Source organism: Prionailurus viverrinus, chromosome B3, assembly GCF_022837055.1.
Source record: "Prionailurus viverrinus isolate Anna chromosome B3, UM_Priviv_1.0, whole genome shotgun sequence".
NCBI classification, from domain to species: domain Eukaryota; kingdom Metazoa; phylum Chordata; class Mammalia; order Carnivora; family Felidae; genus Prionailurus; species Prionailurus viverrinus.
This window is the reverse complement of record NC_062566.1, coordinates 142,435,201-142,453,743: the sequence shown is the minus strand read 5'-3', so window position 1 is coordinate 142,453,743 and position 18,543 is coordinate 142,435,201. Positions and strand designations below refer to the sequence as shown.

General features: G+C 63.0%; 1 protein-coding gene across 7 annotated transcripts in view; it reads right to left on the bottom strand.

Moving 5' to 3' along the window:
• The window catches only part of MTA1 (metastasis associated 1), a 34,263-nt gene that overhangs the window by 12,471 nt on the left and 3,249 nt on the right, over positions 1-18,543 (bottom strand). For 4 of the 7 annotated variants that reach the window (XM_047861134.1, XM_047861135.1, XM_047861136.1 and 1 more), the window contains exons 2-6: positions 9,114-9,181; positions 4,983-5,076; positions 1,293-1,343; positions 1,065-1,191; positions 934-997 (exon numbers count right to left, since the gene is read on the bottom strand). In XM_047861134.1, coding sequence (XP_047717090.1) covers positions 934-997; positions 1,065-1,191; positions 1,293-1,343; positions 4,983-5,076; positions 9,114-9,181 — 404 coding nt within the window. The remainder of the gene's footprint in view (positions 1-933; positions 998-1,064; positions 1,192-1,292; positions 1,344-4,982; positions 5,077-9,113; positions 9,182-18,543) is intronic. The other 3 variants (XM_047861138.1, XM_047861139.1, XM_047861140.1) reach the window with 1 other exon arrangement.

The window sequence follows — 18,543 nt, the reverse complement described above, 5'->3', positions numbered from 1 at the left end:
TCCCTGACGCCTGAGGGGCCGTGTGCAGACAGAGCTCGTTTCTGCCACGGCTCAGCAGCCAGTCCTCACGCTTTTGAGGGCAACGTGCTCCCCAAGCAGGCGAGGGGACACCAGCAAAGGGCCCGGCCCCCGCCCCGGGGACACACGCGGGCCACAGCCCACAGCAGATCATCCTGTGAGACTCTGACACCACAGCTCCCTCCGGACAGCTCTCACCCGCCACCGGCTCCTGGCTCACTCAGCAGGACCGACCTGGGGCTTGTCCCCCTGGGCTGGTGGCTCCCTGCCCGCTCGGCAGGATTGACCTGGGGCCTTGTTCCCCGCCGTGGCTTCCCTGACTCCCGGCGAGGAGCCTGAGAGCGGCCGCACCACCGTCCTCGCGTCTGCACCCTGTCCCCCAGCCGCCGCAGACCTGAGCTCCCCAACGAGCCGGGCTCTGCATGGAGGGAAGGGACCAGGGCTGAGAACGAGCGGGTCGCCTCGGGCCAGCCCCCTCACCTGCCCCAGGATCTCCTTGCACGGCCACCTGCCCCAACCTGTCCTTCTCAAGGCGTCCCAGCCCCTCCAGACCCCTTCTCCACGTCCTCAGTGCCGGCTCTGCCCAGGCCATGCAGCTCCCCAGGGACAAACCCGTTGTCTGGGAACATTTTCACCTGTCACCACTTGGGGGTGGCATCAGTGGGGACCATCCCACGAGCGCATGAGGTCCCCATGCATGTCTGTGGGACCAGGAGGCGGTCCCATGGCCCCAACTGCTGGCAACACTGACGATGCTGATATTACAGACTCAGGAACCCTTCCGTGGCCTGGCCGCCTTGGCTCCGGCTCGGCCCAGGGACGGTGTGAGCGGGTGGCCTGCAGGGGCACACACCCCTGGCTGAGCCCCCGCGGGGTGGCTGCGGGCTGGCAGGGGGCGGGGGCGGCCAGCCTCACCTCCCGCTCCAGGTAGGACTTGAGCGACTCCGTCTCGTTGAGCAGGGTGACACTGCATTTCCCTCTGCAAGAGAAGGGCAGGCGTCAGAGGGGCAGGGTGGACCCCGGGCACCCGCCGGGCCGCTAGGTACCTGATGTGAGTGGCCGGCAGCGACTCCAGCTGCCGCGAGAGGAACAGCTCGCGGTGCCGCAGCTGGTGCTTGAGCTTCTCAGGCAGGTCCGCCGTTTCGGGGTTCTCCACCTCCTCCTCCGTCTCCCCTGAGGGGCGAGGGTTTCCCGTGAGCTCGCCGCCCCAGGGCCCCCAGCCCGGCACCCGCCCAGCCGGCTCGTGAGGACCCTCCCGCACAGGCAGCTCTCACCTTCCTCGCCGCTGTCGGCCCCCGGTCCGGTTCTATAGCAGACTGACAGAGCTACGTGGCAGACAGACAGACAGACAGACAGACAGACAGACAGACAGACAGACAGACGGTACCCAGACGGCAAGTTAGCAACGGAGCACTGCTGGCCCACCCGGCCACCCATGGCCCGGGGCAGCCCCAGGTCAGGTCGGCAGTGCACCTGCTGTTCCCAGAGTGCTGACCCAGGCGCCCGCAGCCACCCCTCCGGAGCTGGCACATTGGTGCCCACAGGAAGCACACGGTACCAGGGGTCAGGGGACCTTGGAGACACGGTGGAAGTCTGGGGCGGTGCGGGGGACGAGGGGGCCGGGGCAGGGACACGCAGAGGTTGGCCACCCCACAGGGGCTGCTGCACTCGGGCAACATCTGGGAACCCCATTCTCCATCCTGGGCCCTCCCTCCGCCCCCGCCCCCCACCCACCACAGCCCTCTGCTGCCCCCCTGTGGTGACTGCAGGGAGTCCCCAGCCTCCCCCCTCCCCGCCCCAGCCCCCCCGCCCGGCTCAGACAGAAGCCCGGGCTAGGGACACCAGGGGAGGTGGTCCTGTGTTTGCTCCAGGCATGTGGGCCACCAGAGTCCGAGTGCCCACTACTGGCTTCGTCTTCCCCTGCCTGCCCCGCCCACTCCCGCAGACCCACAGGCACAATGCACCCCCAGCCGGGGACATTGCCATTGTCCAGACACCCGCCAACCAGCCCACCTTATGCTCACGGCAGTCCTGTGATGGCACTGTGGGCCCAGGCAGCATGGCTAGGAACGGGGCCAGAGACCATCATCCTGGGACCCTCCCCACAGTGGCTGGGAGACCCCCACCCATCGTGGCCACCATCAGCAGTGGCAAGGAGGGGCCCCAGGAGTGGCCACGGCTTGGGCCACATCAGCACCTGAGGAGACGGGGAGAGAGCGAGCTTCCCACAGCCCCTGTGCTCCAAGCCTTCCTTCGCGCCTGGTGGACCCCTGGGTGTGGGTGGCACTGGGGCACTCGGTCTCGAGGAACCCAGGGGGTCAAGGTGGGGGAAGGCAGCCTGTGGTGCAGAAAACCCTGCTCTGGGATCCAGTGTGTCCTGGTCCCGGGCCGCGTCGGGGGCCGGCCCTCCCAGGCACAGGCAGGCCCTGCACTCCCACCGCACCCCTGGGGCTGACTCACACCCCGTGAGCCCCTGCAGCCTACTCTATCACCCGTGCCTGCCGTTCTCCCAGGGCAACAGGGTGCTGTCTCAGGACAGCCCTGTGCGTGCGGGCGTGTGCGTGTGTGTGAGCGTGTGTGCACGCGCAAGTCTCAGGGCAAGGGGCCGCGGCCACGTCCGCTATGGGCTGAGGAGGTTGTTGCGGTTCCCCACAAGGGGCAAGGGCTGAACAAAAGGTGGCTGGGAGACCTAAGGAAGGGCTTCACTGCTGCGGGGACGCCCACGTGGCCTGGGACACCTGGCCCATGCTGGGGGCTGGACGCCCTGGCAGTGGTGGGCAGGGCTTCTGTCTCAGGCCCCCAGACCCAGAAGAGACCCCAGCAGCTGACTGGCCATGTGGGCCAGGGGCCTGCCTGACCAAGCAGCGGGCCCCTTGGGTGTCTCCCTTTCACCAGAAGGGTCCCCGGGAAACCCCAGAGTATCCTCACACCCTCCCCTCGATGCTGGGCTGGGGCCTGGGCAGAAGGGTGGATCAGCCTCACCCTGGCCACAGCGAGCTCACGGAGGGACACACGAGCAGAGACAGCCCCATGCAACACGGTTCCCGGGAACACCACTGCAAGACAGAGCGGCTGGCACAAAGCACGGGGCTTCCCAGAAAGTACCAGCAGGGCCCTGCCCTGACAAGGCCATGCCACCGGCCTCACTGGGCCCCGTCACACATGACATGCACCCTGGGACAGCGCTCTGGGGAGCCTCGGAGGCCACTGCCCTCCCGTCGTCCTGGCAACGGTGCCCCCCAGGTCCTTCCTAGAGCCCTCTTGGCCACCAGCTGACCTCTGGGGGGCCTGGCAGCAGGAAAGCCCGGCCCTGAGGCCACAGTGGGCCACCACGTACTGAGGGGGTGAGGACTGCGGTCGCTCTGGGCGAGGCAGCGGACACGGGTGAAGAGATCCTCCAGCATCAACACACAAGTCAACAGTGACTCCACCCAACCTGGGCCACAGACACCGGGGTCTGGCCAGCCCACCCCTCAAAGTCCCTCCCACCCTGCGGCATGGAACAGAGACCACCATTGCTGATGCCTGTAGGGCCAGCAACCGAACAGACCCGTCCTCCGGACTGTGGGCCCGAGACCCCCGGCTCTCTGCCCCGACACCCACAGCCAGGAGGGCAGGGGTGGCGGGTGCAGGCTTTGGGGCTGAAGATCGAGAATGTATGCTTCCCGGGGGCGCTTCATCGTCCACAATTAGACACAGAGCCACCTGTGTCACAAGAAGGCCACCGGTTATAGGACACGCACCGAAGCCTGGACCCGCGGCCTCCCCATGACCACAGACGTCCCCTCGGTGGACATCTCCTGGGAGGCCAGGCAAGGCGAGGCCAGCACAGAACGGGCTGCACTGATCCTGGTGAGGGTGTGGCCCCCCATTCCAGACCTCACTGCTTCTCTCCTCACCCCTGAAGCCTCGGGAGACCCAGTCCTGGAGCACCCTCTGACCCCTCCAGGACCCACGGAGGAGCCCAACCTGGCCTGGGCATCCTGCCTCTCACAGCACCGTGCTGGGGACACAGGCAGAGGGGGTCCCTGGCCTGACTGCTGCCCTGACCTGGAGCCTGACCAGGAAGTCGTGACTCCCCCGTGTCTGGACCTCCACCCAGAGGAACCAGGGTCGATCGGGGGGGCACAGGGGAGGCCTTCACCCATGCAGGAACGATACCCGGTAAACTCCCTAAGAACGGTTCCTGTCCCCTGGCTGGACGGCCCTGTAGGCAAGCACCTGGGAGCCAGGGTCAGTCACAGTCACAACCACTGGTGTGCCCCCCCATCCCAGGAGGGAGAGTCTGGGACCCCTCCCCTCGCTGCCTGGTGGGAGGGGCCGTGCGGGACCCGGGGCTGGAGGTGCACACGGGCAGCCACACCCCCACGTACGTGGGAGCAGACGCAGGCCGGGCCCCAGTGGATGCCTCTTTTCAATCAGGAGCCTTGGCCACCGATGGGGAGGGAGACCTCAGGGCTCCTGCCAGGCTGCTGGGAGCCCCCCCAACATCAGTGACTCCAAGACTCAGGCTTGAACTACAAATAGAGAGACTCTGGTTCTAAAAGCACTTTCCAGACACCAGTATAAACCTCCTGGCCAAGTGGAAAGGAGTGAGGTGTAGCGGGACCAGCAGAGTCCTCGCCCCCGCCCCCTGCAGCCCCCTCCCACCTGGCCTCCCTGAAACAACCCAGGACGGCTCGATCATATCAGGAAAAGTCCTGCAGCAAGCACACAGCAGGCCCACCTTTCAGAGAAGGGGACCCCGGGAGGACGAGCACAGAGACCCCATGCGCCCAGAGCCCAGGTTACAGCTACAGGACAGGTGGCCTCACCAGCCCAGGACCCCACGAGCCGACCCAGGGAGGGGCGGGGGAGGTGGGGGCCAGCCCAGGGGGAAGCAGGAGGGGAAGGTGGGGGCTGGGCCCAGGGGGAGGGGGCGGGGAAGGTGGGCCCCGCGCCCTGCAGGAAAGGCCCAGACTCACTGGCGTGCTTGTCGGCCAGGGCGATGAGGGTGCTGGAGATGTCCCGCCTCCGGTAGAAGCACACCACCTTGGCCTCCACGTTCCCGTTGGCGGTCTGGAACAGCAAGGCAGGGTCTGAGGACTACCCCCCACCCCCCACCCCCCACCAACTGACAGCCCCCAGCAGGGCCGACTCTCACATGGGACCCTGAGTGTGACCAGGAACAGGCCCATCACAGGAGGGGCCGTGCCCGGGAAGATACGGGGCAGTGACGCCTCCAGCCGGCCGGGGACGGGTTGCACAGACCTAAGCCCATCCTGTGTCCCTCCCCTCCAGACCCGTCTCCCCTGCCAATCCCCTCCCTGTGCCCCTCCCCTCCAGGTCTGTCTTCCCTCTCTCCCCACTGTGCTGTCTCCAGGACACAGGTGGACCCCAGCCCACCAGCCGGGGCTCACTTCTGCTGGTCTCCGTGTCCCTCCCCCAGGCCTTGCTTGCTCAGGGCCAGCAACTGGTGGACATTCGGCCAAAGGCGGCTGTGCCTCGGCTCCTGGAACACCCTGCCTTTCCAGCACCCCTCTGGGTGTGACCAAGGCCAGCTGACCACTGACCCCGGTGCCAGGGAGCAGCCCCCAAGGGGCTGGGAGCAGCTGATGCGTGCCCTGGGGACGATGCTGCCATCCCAGGGCTCAGAGACGCCTTCAAGGGCTTTCAAAGACTTTGGCCAACACGGGAAGAGAACAAGACGCTGAGGGAGTCTGCTGGGTTAGGGTTAGGAACAGACCCTTCCTCAACTAACGGGAGCTTCCAGAACCTTCAATGACACCAGGCTCATGACCACCACTCCAACCTTCCCAGGGTGCAGCGTTCTAGCATTTACATCCTGAAACGAAGTCGTCTCTAGGTCGAGTGTGGACCGTCCGGCTCATTCCACGGAGCCAACAGCCTCTTAGGAAGTCTGGTGATGTGTCACACACTGAGCCCCGGGCACTCCCCGAGGCTAGGAGACCACCCTCTGCCTAGGAGAACCGACCACCTTCCAGGAAAGCAGGGTAGCTGCGGCGAACGCTCCCTGAAGCCCGCGGACGCCCTGGTGTCCAGAGCGCGCCGCGTGCCCCACGGCAGTCACGCCCTCGTAAACGGCTTCAGTGCTGGGAGACGCTTAAAGCCGCCTATGCCACGGGGCCCACGTGGAACAGTGTCTCCTAGAAATGGTTCCCAGGATGGCCTGCTGGGCTCCAGGTGAGGAGACGCCTCACGGGGACCGCCCCCCAGGACCGTCGTCAGGGCCGCGGCAGCGTCAAGGGCGAAGTCTGACACGACAGCCACCGGACAGCCACTCGGGAGCGGCGCCCCCTCATCCGTGGGGCCGGAGGGCGGCCCGCTGTCTTCAGGGCCCAGGTCCACCACGGAGCTCACCTGGCAGGGTCTGTGGGGCGCAGCCCTCGGCCCCCACTCGTGGTGGCCCTGGTGGCCGGGTCCAGGCCCGACCCTGGAGACCCAGCACGTGCACACCTCTCCCCCACACGCCCAGGAGGATGGCTGGCAGCTGGGGGGGCAGGGGCTCTCCGCGTGGGTCCCAGGCCCTCCCCCTTGGGGTCCGTGACCCCTCTTCGTCCACCTTCTGTGCTGTGCTGGCCCGACATTTCCACACACCCCCACAAAGCCAGACGCCAAACTTCCAAAATTTGGCTTCTAATTCCAGGACGGCCTCCCCGCCAGGACCCCAGGACCCCCCCCACCCCTCCCCGGTTCCCACACCCCAGACGCCAGGCCCCGCCCCTTTTCTTTCAAGCCCACGGTTTCCTTCAGCCCCTCCAGCCCCTTCGGGACCTAACTTCCCGTGGAGACAAAGCCAGCGCAAGAGAGACTCAGGCACGGTTCTGAGAAGAAAATGTGACAATTGCTTTGAAGGTTTACAAAAGCCCAGAGTCCTGGGAGGGGTGGGGACCTTTGTCACCCGCCACCGCACAACACTAGGCTAGGCTTCATAGGAGGAGGTGTAATATCCAAGAAGAGGTCCCCAAAGAGCAGACCCCTGAACCAGTATGACCACTGCTGTGGCTTTTTTGACAGGTTTTAAAAGAAAACTCATTTTAGAATCGTTTCCAACTTACAGAGAAGTGGGGGGGGGGCAGTGCGCTGCCCCTGGCCCCCCCCCCTCCTGCTGATTCACCCACTCTTGTCTGCAGGTGCCAGTGCTGCCTGGGCCCCAACCCGCTGTCCCACCTCTCAGGCAGGGCCTGGGCTCACCCTCAACTCATCACCTAACCCTGGGCTCTGGCTTTATTGCCAACAGCTCCAGGTTTTGCCTTCCACCTTTCTGTGGACAGGGATGTTACCCCCCCCCCCCCCCCAGTACAGACAGGGCTTTTACTAAAGTTCAAGGCCTTCCTTGAACACCTGACTCCCCTGGGCCGTTCCCCCGTGACCACGCCCAACAGACAATGTGGGGCACACACCAGGGACGCATGGGGGACACTGCTCTGGGGTCCAGGGCTCGGGGTGGGGGGGCAGTGGCCAGGGTGGGACCACCAGGGAGGGCCTGCAAACCGACCCCCTTGCAGCCCCTGCTGGGACCCACTCGCCTGGCCCCACTCTGAGTGGCTCCAGAATCCACTTCAGTCAGGCCTGAGTCCCACGTTCCGTGGGGCGGCAGGGGGAGGCTGATAGGGGCTGAAGATGTGGCCGCCAGCATCCGAGCCTGCAGGCCACCCCTTTTACATGTGACCCCAGGCAAGTCTCTTCGCCACCCCCCCACCTTGACCTGACCTGTTCTCCCACCCCATCGGGGCCCCTGTCCTTTCACATGTGACCCCAGGAAGGTCTCTCTGCCCCCACCCGGACCTGACCTGTAAGGGGGTCCACAGGCACACAAACCCAGGGGTCCGACCAGGCTCAGAGCTGACAAACATCGGCAACCGCCCCTGCTCTTGTCGGTGCCTCCCGGTCACACAGCGGGCTCTCCATGTCGCAGCCCAAGCGAGGGGCAGGGACTGCGCCAGCCCGCTCAGCGAGGCCACCTACAGCCATCTACAGTCACCTGCCCCGGGCTGCAAAACCCACTGTCAGTGGCAACTCCAGCTGGCAGCCTGGGGACAGGGGGGGGACCCCCGCCTCCCCCTGCCACGCGCTTTCGCGTGACTGCCCCCTAAGCAACCTCTCTCTGTTGCTTCCTTGTGACCCAGGTCAGCACAAGCTGACACGTGTGGGTGGGTGACCGGCTAAGGATGCCGCCCGCCCCTCCTCCTGGGGCCCCTGCCGCTGGGGCCGCTGTGAGCAGGTTCCTGCCAACGAGGCGCCCGCGGGGCACAGGGCCCGGCAGCAGAGTGGCCTCAACAGGTCCTGGTCGCCCGCCCCGGACCTGAGACCTGCGGACCTGGCCTCAGGGCACAGGCTCCCCCCCCCCCCCCCCCCCCCCGCTCCCGCGGTGCTGCCACTGCTGGAGGCTCTTGGGGGCACAGGTGCCCCTAAGTCTGGCCTTCTCGCCCCTCCCCGCCTCCTGCCAAGCATCCCAAGCCACACTGCCACCAAGCCTGAGGAAAGCAGCTTCAGGGAGGGCCTCGAAGAGCACAGCAAGGTCTTCCGGGGCCAGTAAGCGACCACCGCAGCCCTGCCCCCCAGGAACCAGGGGAGGGAAGGGCCCACAGGGCCAGGGAGTGCCCTGACCCGATGCCCCTGCGCCGTGACCACAGTGGACACGCGGGAGGCGTGGGCCCAGCACCCGGCCCCAGTCGTGGCCTCACCCCACTCCCGCCCAGCCTGGGAGGGCCTGCCGGAGGCTCCAGGGACGTGGATCGAGGGGAGGACGGTGCACGTGAGCAGGAAGGAGGCAACGTATGGGCAGGGCCACAGGGGACCGTGGCTGCCCAGGCAGCTTCCTTCCTTCTACGGCGGGGCCTCCGGAACCTCCAGCCCAGACACCGCTGGGACGCTCCTGTCCCGTCTGAGCCCCTGCTAGGCACACCCGTCACAAGGCCACGGGGGCGCCACCGCCCGACTCTCCAAGGATAGGAACCGGTTCCAGGCAAGTGAGCCTTGGTACAAAGCTACCAGAGGGTCTGTGGCCAGCCCCAGAGCCCCCCGCCAGCAGGACCCCCAGCACGCACGCACACACACGCACACACACGCACACACACGCGTGCTCACGCTACCTTGTTGAGTTCCTCGATTCTGCGGATCAGGTACGGGTTGCTGGAAGAGTTCTCGAAATAGACGTAGTCTGCAAACAGGAAGAGAGAGTGTCACCCACAGCACTGAGCCCTGGGGAGCAGAGAACAGGAGGACACAAAGAATATGGGGTCCACACCATCCCAGCGGGGAGAGGAAGTAACCAGAGACATGTCAGCGGGTGCTGGGCACGGGCTCAAGACGAGGTGGGAGGGGGCCGCCCCAGACAGGAGCCCACCCCCAACCCCCATCCCTGGGGCCCTACACCAGCCGCCCACTGGGCAGCAGTGGCCCCTGGGAAGCTGCCTCCTGGGAGGCACGTGCCTCCTGGGAGGATAGAGCTCCCAGTGGGCGTGTCGCCTGCGGGGCTCACCGGTACAGCCGGAGGACACGGCTGCATCAGACGCGGCCGTGCCCCCACCAGAGCCCCACGGGACCAAAAGGCAAAGACACCAACCACCCAGAGGGGCATGCTCATGGGTTAGGGGAAAACAGGGGTCAAGGAGGGGCCGTGGACGGGCACGAGGTCCGCTTTGAGGGAGACGGAAATTCTCTGAATGCGGAGCGCGGCGCCGCTGCTCAGCTCGCAAAAGAGGAAACTTCAGGGAACTGCACGCTCAGAACGGGTGGATTCTACCAGGTGCGAGTTACACCTCGGAAACGCACTGTTTACACCACGGCCTCACGTTGATCTTCTAAGCTTCTGTTCTAAGAAACTAAAGAACGAATTAAACCAAAAATGTCATTCACGGGCACTCCAACCCGGAGACAACCCGGCCGCTCACGATTCCGGCGGCCGACCCCTCCGAGGGCGCCTCCCAGGGTGGCGGGCAGGGGGCCCGGGGAGCAGGAGCCACAGAGCCCCACACGCTCCCCGGAACTCACAGAACCGCGCACTCGAGGAGCGCGCGTGGCTGCGCGTCAGCTACGCTGCGGGTGACGGGAAACCGAGCGACGCAAGACCGCAGATAACGAGCCAAACGCAGGACAAGTGAAAACAAGCGCGAGAGGAAGCAAAGGAAGGACGCGGCTTCACTGCAACACCGGTAAACGGGCACACCCAGGGTGGACTGACCAAGGAGCCAGAGACCTGAGCTAGGGACGCCGGGGCGGGGGCGGAGGCGAGGGACGGGGTGCGACGGGCACTGGGCACGGCTTCGCGCCAGGAACGGAGCCTGGGGAAGACTGAGCAACGCTTCACAGACACGAAGCCCCGAGCTCTCTGCAGAGAAGCCGGTACCCTGACGTCTGCTAAAGGAACTGGGCTCATAGATAAAACACCTTCCAAAGTCAACCAAGAGAGTCAAAAGAGACGACAGACAGACAGACGGCCCTCCAGGCCCAGACGGCGTCACTGGGGAACCCACCAGACGCAGGAGCGGGATCTGACGCCAGCTCGTCCAGAGAGCAGACGCGGAGGGACGCGGAGGGAACAGTCCCCACCGGCCCTCGCGGCCACGACGCCAGCACCGCGGCCACGGAGCGCGGGACAACAAAGCAGCTCAAGGGAGCGGCAGCACGCCCAGGCCAGGCGTACACGGAGGGGACGATGCGTCGCAGCCACCGGGATCCCCCTGAAAACACCGAAGCCCGCGGCAGCCGGGCAGGGAAGGAAGGCTGCGCGGCCGTCTCAGTGGATGCAGGACAGACACGTGCTCCCGACGAAAACTCTCTCAGGAAACTGGACATCAGGGGAAGCGTCAACCCGATAAAAGGCGCACGTGGAAAATCTAGAGCTGACGTCACACCCGACGATGAAGAACCACGCCTTCCCCCCAAAATCAGGAGTGACGTGAGAACATCGGCTCTCCCTGCTGTGCACACTCCGTCGCCAAAGTCCGCGAGGAAGAGAAGTACAGACACCGGGAAGGGCCCTCCGTCTGCAGAAGACATGCTGTCCACACGGAAATTCCCAGAGTCCACACAAAAGCCATTGAAACGCATGAGGGTTTAGCCAGCTCCCAGAACAGAAAACAGCACGTGGACGCTACTATTTACAATAGGCCCGAGGAGCATTAAATACCTAAGTATCCATTTGAGGAAAGACCTACGGATCTTCAAACATCGAAGCCCTGCGCACGGATCTGGCAACTACAAAACACTGGGGAGGAAAAGGAGCGAAAAAAGGGGTCACGGGTTAGGACGCAGACGCGGTCAAGGGCCAGGTGGCAAAGACCTGAGGCCCGCAGGGCAGGACGCTGCACCAGGAGTATTTTGTAGGTACGAACACAACACTCCCACACACCTTTATCGATGAAATTAAAATGAAACCGTAATAATCAGACACAGTCTTTTATGAATTTTTTAGAAACTTTTTAATGTTTATTTTATTTATCTTTGACAGAGAGAGACAGAATCCGAAGCAGGCTCCGGGCTCCGAGCCGTCAGCGCAGAGCCCGACGCAGGGCTCGAACCTATAAACCATGGGATCATGACCTGAGCCGAAGTCGGACGCTCAGGTCCTGAGCTGCCCAGGCACCCCTCAAACACAATCTTTCGGAACAACACAAGCCTACTAATGAGAAGAACTGAACTGTTTTGGGGAGGACCTTTTGCTTCCCCGTGGTCCAGAGTCAGCGTCGAGCACCATCCAGACCGACAGCGATGCCCGTCAAGCGCTGATGTGTGGCGCGGCGGGTGTGGCCAAGCACGGTATCTACGGGCAAGCATACGCTGTCCTGGGCACATTCACCGCTTGGAAAGCCTACGCCAAGCCCCATCAGGTTTTTCTCCTTGACGTTCTCCTTTCAGCAGACAGGAAGGCCTGGACTGTCCACACCCTGCATGTCCGCATGTCCCAGAGGAGAGTATGGCCCCTAACCTGCTCCTGGGGGGTAACCCCAAGCCCTTGGGAGTCCCACGCCTGGTGAGCCACGGCTCACTGGGGATGCGCGGCCACACGCACACGAGGTCGGGAGAGCACGCTTCAGGCACATGGTCACGGGTGGTGGCCAGAGAACCAAGCACTGTCCGTGGATCACTGGGAGAGGCCGGCTGAAAGCCTGATGTGCTCGTTACTTCCGCTGACTTTGGTGCGGATGCTTCTGTTGTAACCAACCGTAAGGAGGGGTATGAAGGCCTCAAGGAGCCCTCGGGCCCACAGTGGCGCAGCAGGAGACCCTCCACAGCAGGGGACGCGGGAGCTGCTGGCAGTCAGGCCTTGGAAACACAGAAAGTCCCTCGGGGCGTGAATGGGGTCCGGAAGCACTGTCGGAGCCCTAGATGAGGTCCCTGTACATGGGACTGGGGTGGAGATCTGCCTCTCGTCGTAACCAGGACGCTGAGGAAACTACAGAGAGAGGCCGGAGCTTGAGACGTGAGTTGTCACCAAAATGGCTTTACCAGCAGAAGTTCGCACACGTGCAATTTTACATAATTTTCAGATGACCTCACAAAAGACCCCGACTACGTATGCGGCAAGAAGTAGTTTCCAAAGGCACACGGTGACAACGGTGCTTCAGAGCAGTCCTTCGCATCCCCCCAAACTTCAGTTTCGGCCCTGAATTTAAGAAGTCACAATAAGGAGCACCTGGGTGGCTCAGTCGGTTGAGCGTCCGATTTCAGCTCAGGTCATGATCTCACGGTTCGTGGGTTCGAGCCCCACGTCGGGCTCTGGGCTGACGGCTCAGAGCCCGGAGCCTGCTTCGGATTCTGTGTCTCCCTCTCTAGCTGCCCCTCCCCCTCTCACACTCTGTCTCTCTCAAAAATAAATGTTAAAAAAATATATTGTTTTTAGGGGTGCCTGGGTGGCGCAGTCAGTTAAGCGTCCGACTTCAGCCAGGTCACGATCTCGCGGTCCGTGAGTTCGAGCCCCGCGTCAGGCTCTGGGCTGATGGCTCAGAGCCTGGAGCCTGTTTCCGATTCTGTGTCTCCCTCTCTCTCTGCCCCTCCCCCGTTCATGCTCTCTCTCTGTCCCAAAAATAAATAAACGTTGAAAAAAAATATATATATATTGTTTTTAAAGAAATTAAAATTTAACAACCAGGGGGCGCCTGGGTGACTCAGTTGGTTAAGCATCTGTTTCTTGGTTTCAGCTCAGGTCATGATCTCAACAGTTCGCAGGTTCAAGCCCCGCATCAGGCTCTGTGCTGACAGCACGAAGCCTGCTTGGGATTCTGTCTTCCTCTATCTCTGCCTCAAAATAAACGAATAAACGTTTAAAAAAAAAAAAAAATTTAACTGTGGCTGCGCCATGGAGCTGCCCAGCGGGGCAAGGAAGACACCAGCTTATACTTCGGATGGACAAGAATTCCGTGAACCAGGCTGCCCAGAGATGTCCGACCGGCCGTCGGCTCAGGTCATGATCTTGGGGTCCGAGGTCAAGTCCCGCGTCGGTCGGGCTCATAGTGAGAAAACTGTTTCAGAACTGTCTCTCTCTGCCCTCACCACCCCTGCTCTTGCACACTCTCAAAATAAATAAAAATTAAAAAAAATAATAATTCACAGAAGTGATGGTGTGTAAGTCCATGAGGTCAGAGGAAGGTCACGCTGATGCATGGGTTCGATGAGGCAGGAGGGACTCACACTTGTCACCAAGTGGGGCTTGGAGCCTTGTCCACATAGTCACGTCACATGTGAGACATGGGTCCCAGACAGGGTTCCCGAGAGAAACGCACTGGGGGGGGGGGGGGGGGGCATGCGCGGACCAGGTGGGAGGAGGTACCGGGGTCCCGAGGTCATGCAGCCCCGCTGGTCCCGTGGGGAGCTGGCTGCGAGGAGCCGCTCCTTTGGAGACCCTGCGCTTCTGCTGACAACTGTCCGCGCTGAGCCGTGGGGACGCAATGCACAGGCGCTGCCTGCCCCCCGACCCCCGGTTCCCGCGAGGGGACGGTGCGGCACGGAGACCCGCGTGACTCACCCCGACCCCAGGCCGCAGGTGACCCCAGCCCCTGCCACTCAGCCCGCCGGCATGGCTCAAAAGCAGCCCGAGGTTACCCGCTAATGAGCCAGCCAGGCAGCGTCTGAGTGACACCGCAGCGTGGACCCTCTCGGAGCCCACCTACAACAGCTCGACACCACCCGACCCGCACTCCGCTGCTGCTTTTCTGTGGGGAAAATCTACGGGAGAGCCGACTTATCCCGACAGGCTCGGCAGCCGGGGAGAGGAACGGGCCCGGGAGCCCACAGTCCTGGCCCCAAGGCTGCCCACGTGGACCAGTGGCAGGAACCGTGGACGCGTGGCAAACCAATGTGACAACAGAGCCAGCATGTCCAGTGAGAAAGGAAGATCATTTTTTTAATGTTTATTTTTAAGAGAATGAGTGTGCAAGAGGGCAGAGAGAGAGAATCCCACAGCACAGAGCCCGACGCGGGGCGCGAACACACGAACCGTGAGATCATGACCTGAGCCGAAGTCGGACGCTCAACCGACTGAGCCGCCCAGGCTCCGACACTCACAATGTCAACAAACGATAATGGACGCTCATGAATGTGCCAAAAAAAAAGTGAGAGTCCCAACCCTGACCTCACACAAAATTTAACCCAAAATGGATCACAAACTCAAAAGTAAAACCCAAAACTATGAAACTTCTATGAGAAAGCAGGGCGAGAATATTTGGGAGCCTGGGCCAGGCAGGTTTTGTGGAGGCGCCAAATACACACATTATAAAAGAGAAAACCTGTAAGACACGCCCCTGAAAACCAGAGCGTGAAAGCAGCTCCCACAATTCAACAGGAAGAAAAACAAGCACCCCGATTTTTAAACCGGGGCAAAGGCCCGCGCACACACCCGCCCGGAGAGCAGAAGCTCAGGGCCGCTCCTCGCGGGGAGGCCGCCAGCCCAGGCCCGGCGCGCCCTGGGGGAGCCGAGATGCAGCGCCGCCAGCGGGACGTGAGATGGCCCGGCCATCCCGCCACGCAGCATCTGCGTGTCACCAAGTGAAATCCGCGCTCCCGGTCCAAACACACAGCCCCGCTCCTGGGTGCTTTCATCTGGAAGTCAGGACACACTCATCATCGCCCAAAACTGAGGACGGCCCCGCCAGAGTCTGCGTGCCTCCAAAATTCACGCGGAAACCCTCACCCCCCCCCCCCCGGGAGATGGTGCCGAGAGGTGGGCCTTTGGGGGTGCCTAGGTCACGAGCGGGTCCCCTCAGCCAGGAAAGCGATCTCACCAGACACCAGACCTGCTGGAGCCTTGCCCTTGGACGCCCAGTCTCCGGGCCGTGAAAAATAAATGTGTCCGTTACAGGCGGCCCCACCCGTGTCACAGCCGGAGCGGACGAAGACAGGCCCAACTGTCCACCGGCTGCTGACACGGGCGGGAACGCCGGACACGTTACACTCCGGGAGGGGAGCCAGGCTCAAAACGCCGCGTACGGTGTGGCTCCACTTCCGGGACGTGCCGCACAACACAGACTAGCAGGAATGGACGCAGCTGTCACGAGCTGGGGGGAGCAAGGGCTCGGAAAACAGACGAGGAGGAAGTTCGTGGGGCCGTGGAAATGTTCTCAAGGGCTGAGGTGGGCACACACCTGCCATCTGTCAGAGTCAAAGACTGTCCCCGAGAAAGCACTTACTCCATACAAGCCCGACCTCAACAAGCCCGACTTTAGAGACAGTGAGCAGGGGAGGAGCAGAAAGAGAGGAGAGAGAGAGAGAATCCCAAGCAGGCTCCGAGCTGTCAGCACAGAGCCTGATGCAGGGCTTGACCCCACGAACCGTGAGGTCATGACTTGAGCTGCAATCAAGAGTCATGAGCCACCAGGCGCCCCTACCAACCTGACTCTAAGCGTTAGGATGCCATGCACAGGGCACGCCCCTCTGTGACTGCGCTCTACGGTGTCTGCTAATACCCAGCGGCTTCGAAGGGACACAGGGTCAGGGGCTGCCAGCCTGATCAGCACAGGACCTGGTTCCGTGTCTGCTTCCGTTCAGTGTCCGCTGCTGATTCACTCACTGAGCTCAGGGCCAGCGGCTCTGTAACCAGCACCGAAGGAGCTTTCCTGACGCAGGCGTGTTCCCCACGAGGGACCTCGCAGCCTCCCTGCACGTACAAACACCAGACCGGATGGCACTCGAAACAATACAACGAGAATGTATGAAAGCACGGTACCAGACAGGCCAGAAGGACCCCGGTTTACAGGGCACAAGGCGTCACCTCCCTCGATCCCAGCTGGGGACCTGCTCGTCGGGCACTCACTTCTCACAGCTCTGCACGGCTGCCACAAGGACCGATCTGGGCCACAGACCAACGTGGGGAGTAGGCGGAGGCAGTGGTGCGGGACCAGCAGGGACAGTGGGGACGGTGCCGCTGAGGGCAGACCCAGAGAAGCAGAGGGTGGTCCTGGCAATGAGACCAGCCCACAGGGACAGGGGCCATGGGCAGCCGGGGGTGGGGGGATGGCAAAAGGAGGTCCCACAAGAACACGGACACCCAGCGGTGTCCGGCACATCACCAGAAGGCCCCGCCGCCCGCCCTCCACGCCCTGATTGTCAGAATCCCTCCAGAAGTGGCTCCCACCAGGTCTGTGGGGGCCGGGGACCCCTCCCCCAGGCCCGGGCTCCCCCTCTGCCCCTCCACACTGGGGACACCTGCAAGCCCAGCATTTTACTTTTTCCAAACGTGGGGATAATCAGGAGAAACCAGCAGTAGCCAGCCAGGCACAGAGCCCTCGAGCCCCGGCCGCCACGTGGAACCTGACTCGCGTCTCTGTGTGACTCTCTCCCAAATAGTGCACAGGAGTCCCAGGACTCCCGCCTGCTAACCCTACGGGCCCTGCAAGCTGACGGCCTGGCCACCTTCACACAGGCATCCCTCTCCCGTCCCTTCCCTGGAAGGATAGCCAGCAGCACGTCACCGTCCCCGTGGCAGTCTGGGGACCAGAGCCTGCCTGGAGGGGGAGGTACTGATGACACAGGGGCAGCAGCTGATGTCCACTTCGTGCAGGTGGCCAGATGGCGGAGGGCTCCCAGGCACCGGGCCTGAGTGGGCAGGGTCCCCCATGTTCCTCTGGACACATCACCATCCAGATCCCCCTCTGCCACCCCCTCCCTCTTCTTTGAAGATCCTGCTGGTTCTGCTGCCTCAAATGAAAGGTGAGTGGGAGTCGCGCAGAGGGTGGCTCACCACGGCCACGTCACAGGCGGCCTCCTGGAAGTCCGGCCCTGCAGAGGGCGGGGGTCCCTGCGAGGAGGTGCTGCTGTCTGCACCCTGACCTGGGGGTTCAGCCAGGTGGGCCCTGTGGCTCGGGGCTGGGACAGGGCCAGGTGGGTGGGTTACAAGCCCTCTAAGACTTTGGACTGGACCCTCCGCTCCTCAGAAGCCGTTAAGCAGTTTTAAGCAGCGAGACAGCTTAGAAGGATCATCTCCTAAGGCAGGTCACAGACCACAGACCTGGGGGCCAGCCTGGGGGCCGCAGTGCGTGTGGGGCAGGCAGGCGGTGCCCATGGGCGCCTGAATTGGCAGCGGGGACTAGAGGGACCCTGGGATGTCCTCAGAGCCCAGCCCAGACCCTCGGCCCCCCAAAGACAGCACCCCTGGTCCACCCCGTGCACAGAGCCCTCGGGAGCCCTGAGAAAGTTGCATTCCGAGTCTGATTTGGGCCCGCTTGGCCCTGGATGGTCGGCGGGGGGAATGAGAGGACACAGGCAGCAGAGCCAGCAGGCTGGGCAGAGGGAACAGGGGCAGCCCTCCCCTAGGACAGGGGGCCACAGGGCGCCCACTGTGCCTGGCGTGACCAGCCCCACATCCACACCTCCAGACCACAGCGCCCGCCCTGAGCTGGCGGCCCGTCCCTCGGGCCCTGGGCACGAGGGATTCCGTTCCGTGGACCGTTTACTCCAACATCCTTCTTCAACAGCTTCTTTTGTATTAAGCCACAGCTTCGTGGCCAAATTCTTCTCTCAAGAGACCCGGGAGGCCAAAGCAGGGCTGGCTGCCGCGGAGGGCCCACCCGAGGGACAAGACCGGGGGTGGCGGACACACAGGGGCCACGAGCACTTCCCCGCCGCCTCTGCAAGTTTGGGATCCTCAGGTGTACGGACTCCCCACCTGGTCAGAACCTTAAAGCGCAGGGACAACGGCAGAGGCACGGCTGACGGGAGGACAGGGTTCCGAGGGGCACAGAGCCCAGAGCACGGCCCCAAGGGAACACTGCCAAGCGGCCAGGAGCGCCAGCACATCCCGGCACCTTTTGAAAGTACGTTTTTAAAACCCAATTACTACCCAAAAGAATGGGTGTTAGCTTCTTGCAATGAAAGAAAGGAAAGGAGGGGGGGGAACCCCAAGGAAAAGCTTATATTCTGTCAATCAAAAAGAAATGGCCCAAAGGCTAACCATGTTGTCAAGTGGCTCACGTCCCGACTTAGGCTCTTCACGTCTCAAACCTCACTCGACACCTTTGCCTTAAGTTGCAGAGAGAAGAATCGCCCCGAGGCGCCCTCAGCCCACGCCCGGCCTGTTCCAGAAGCCTG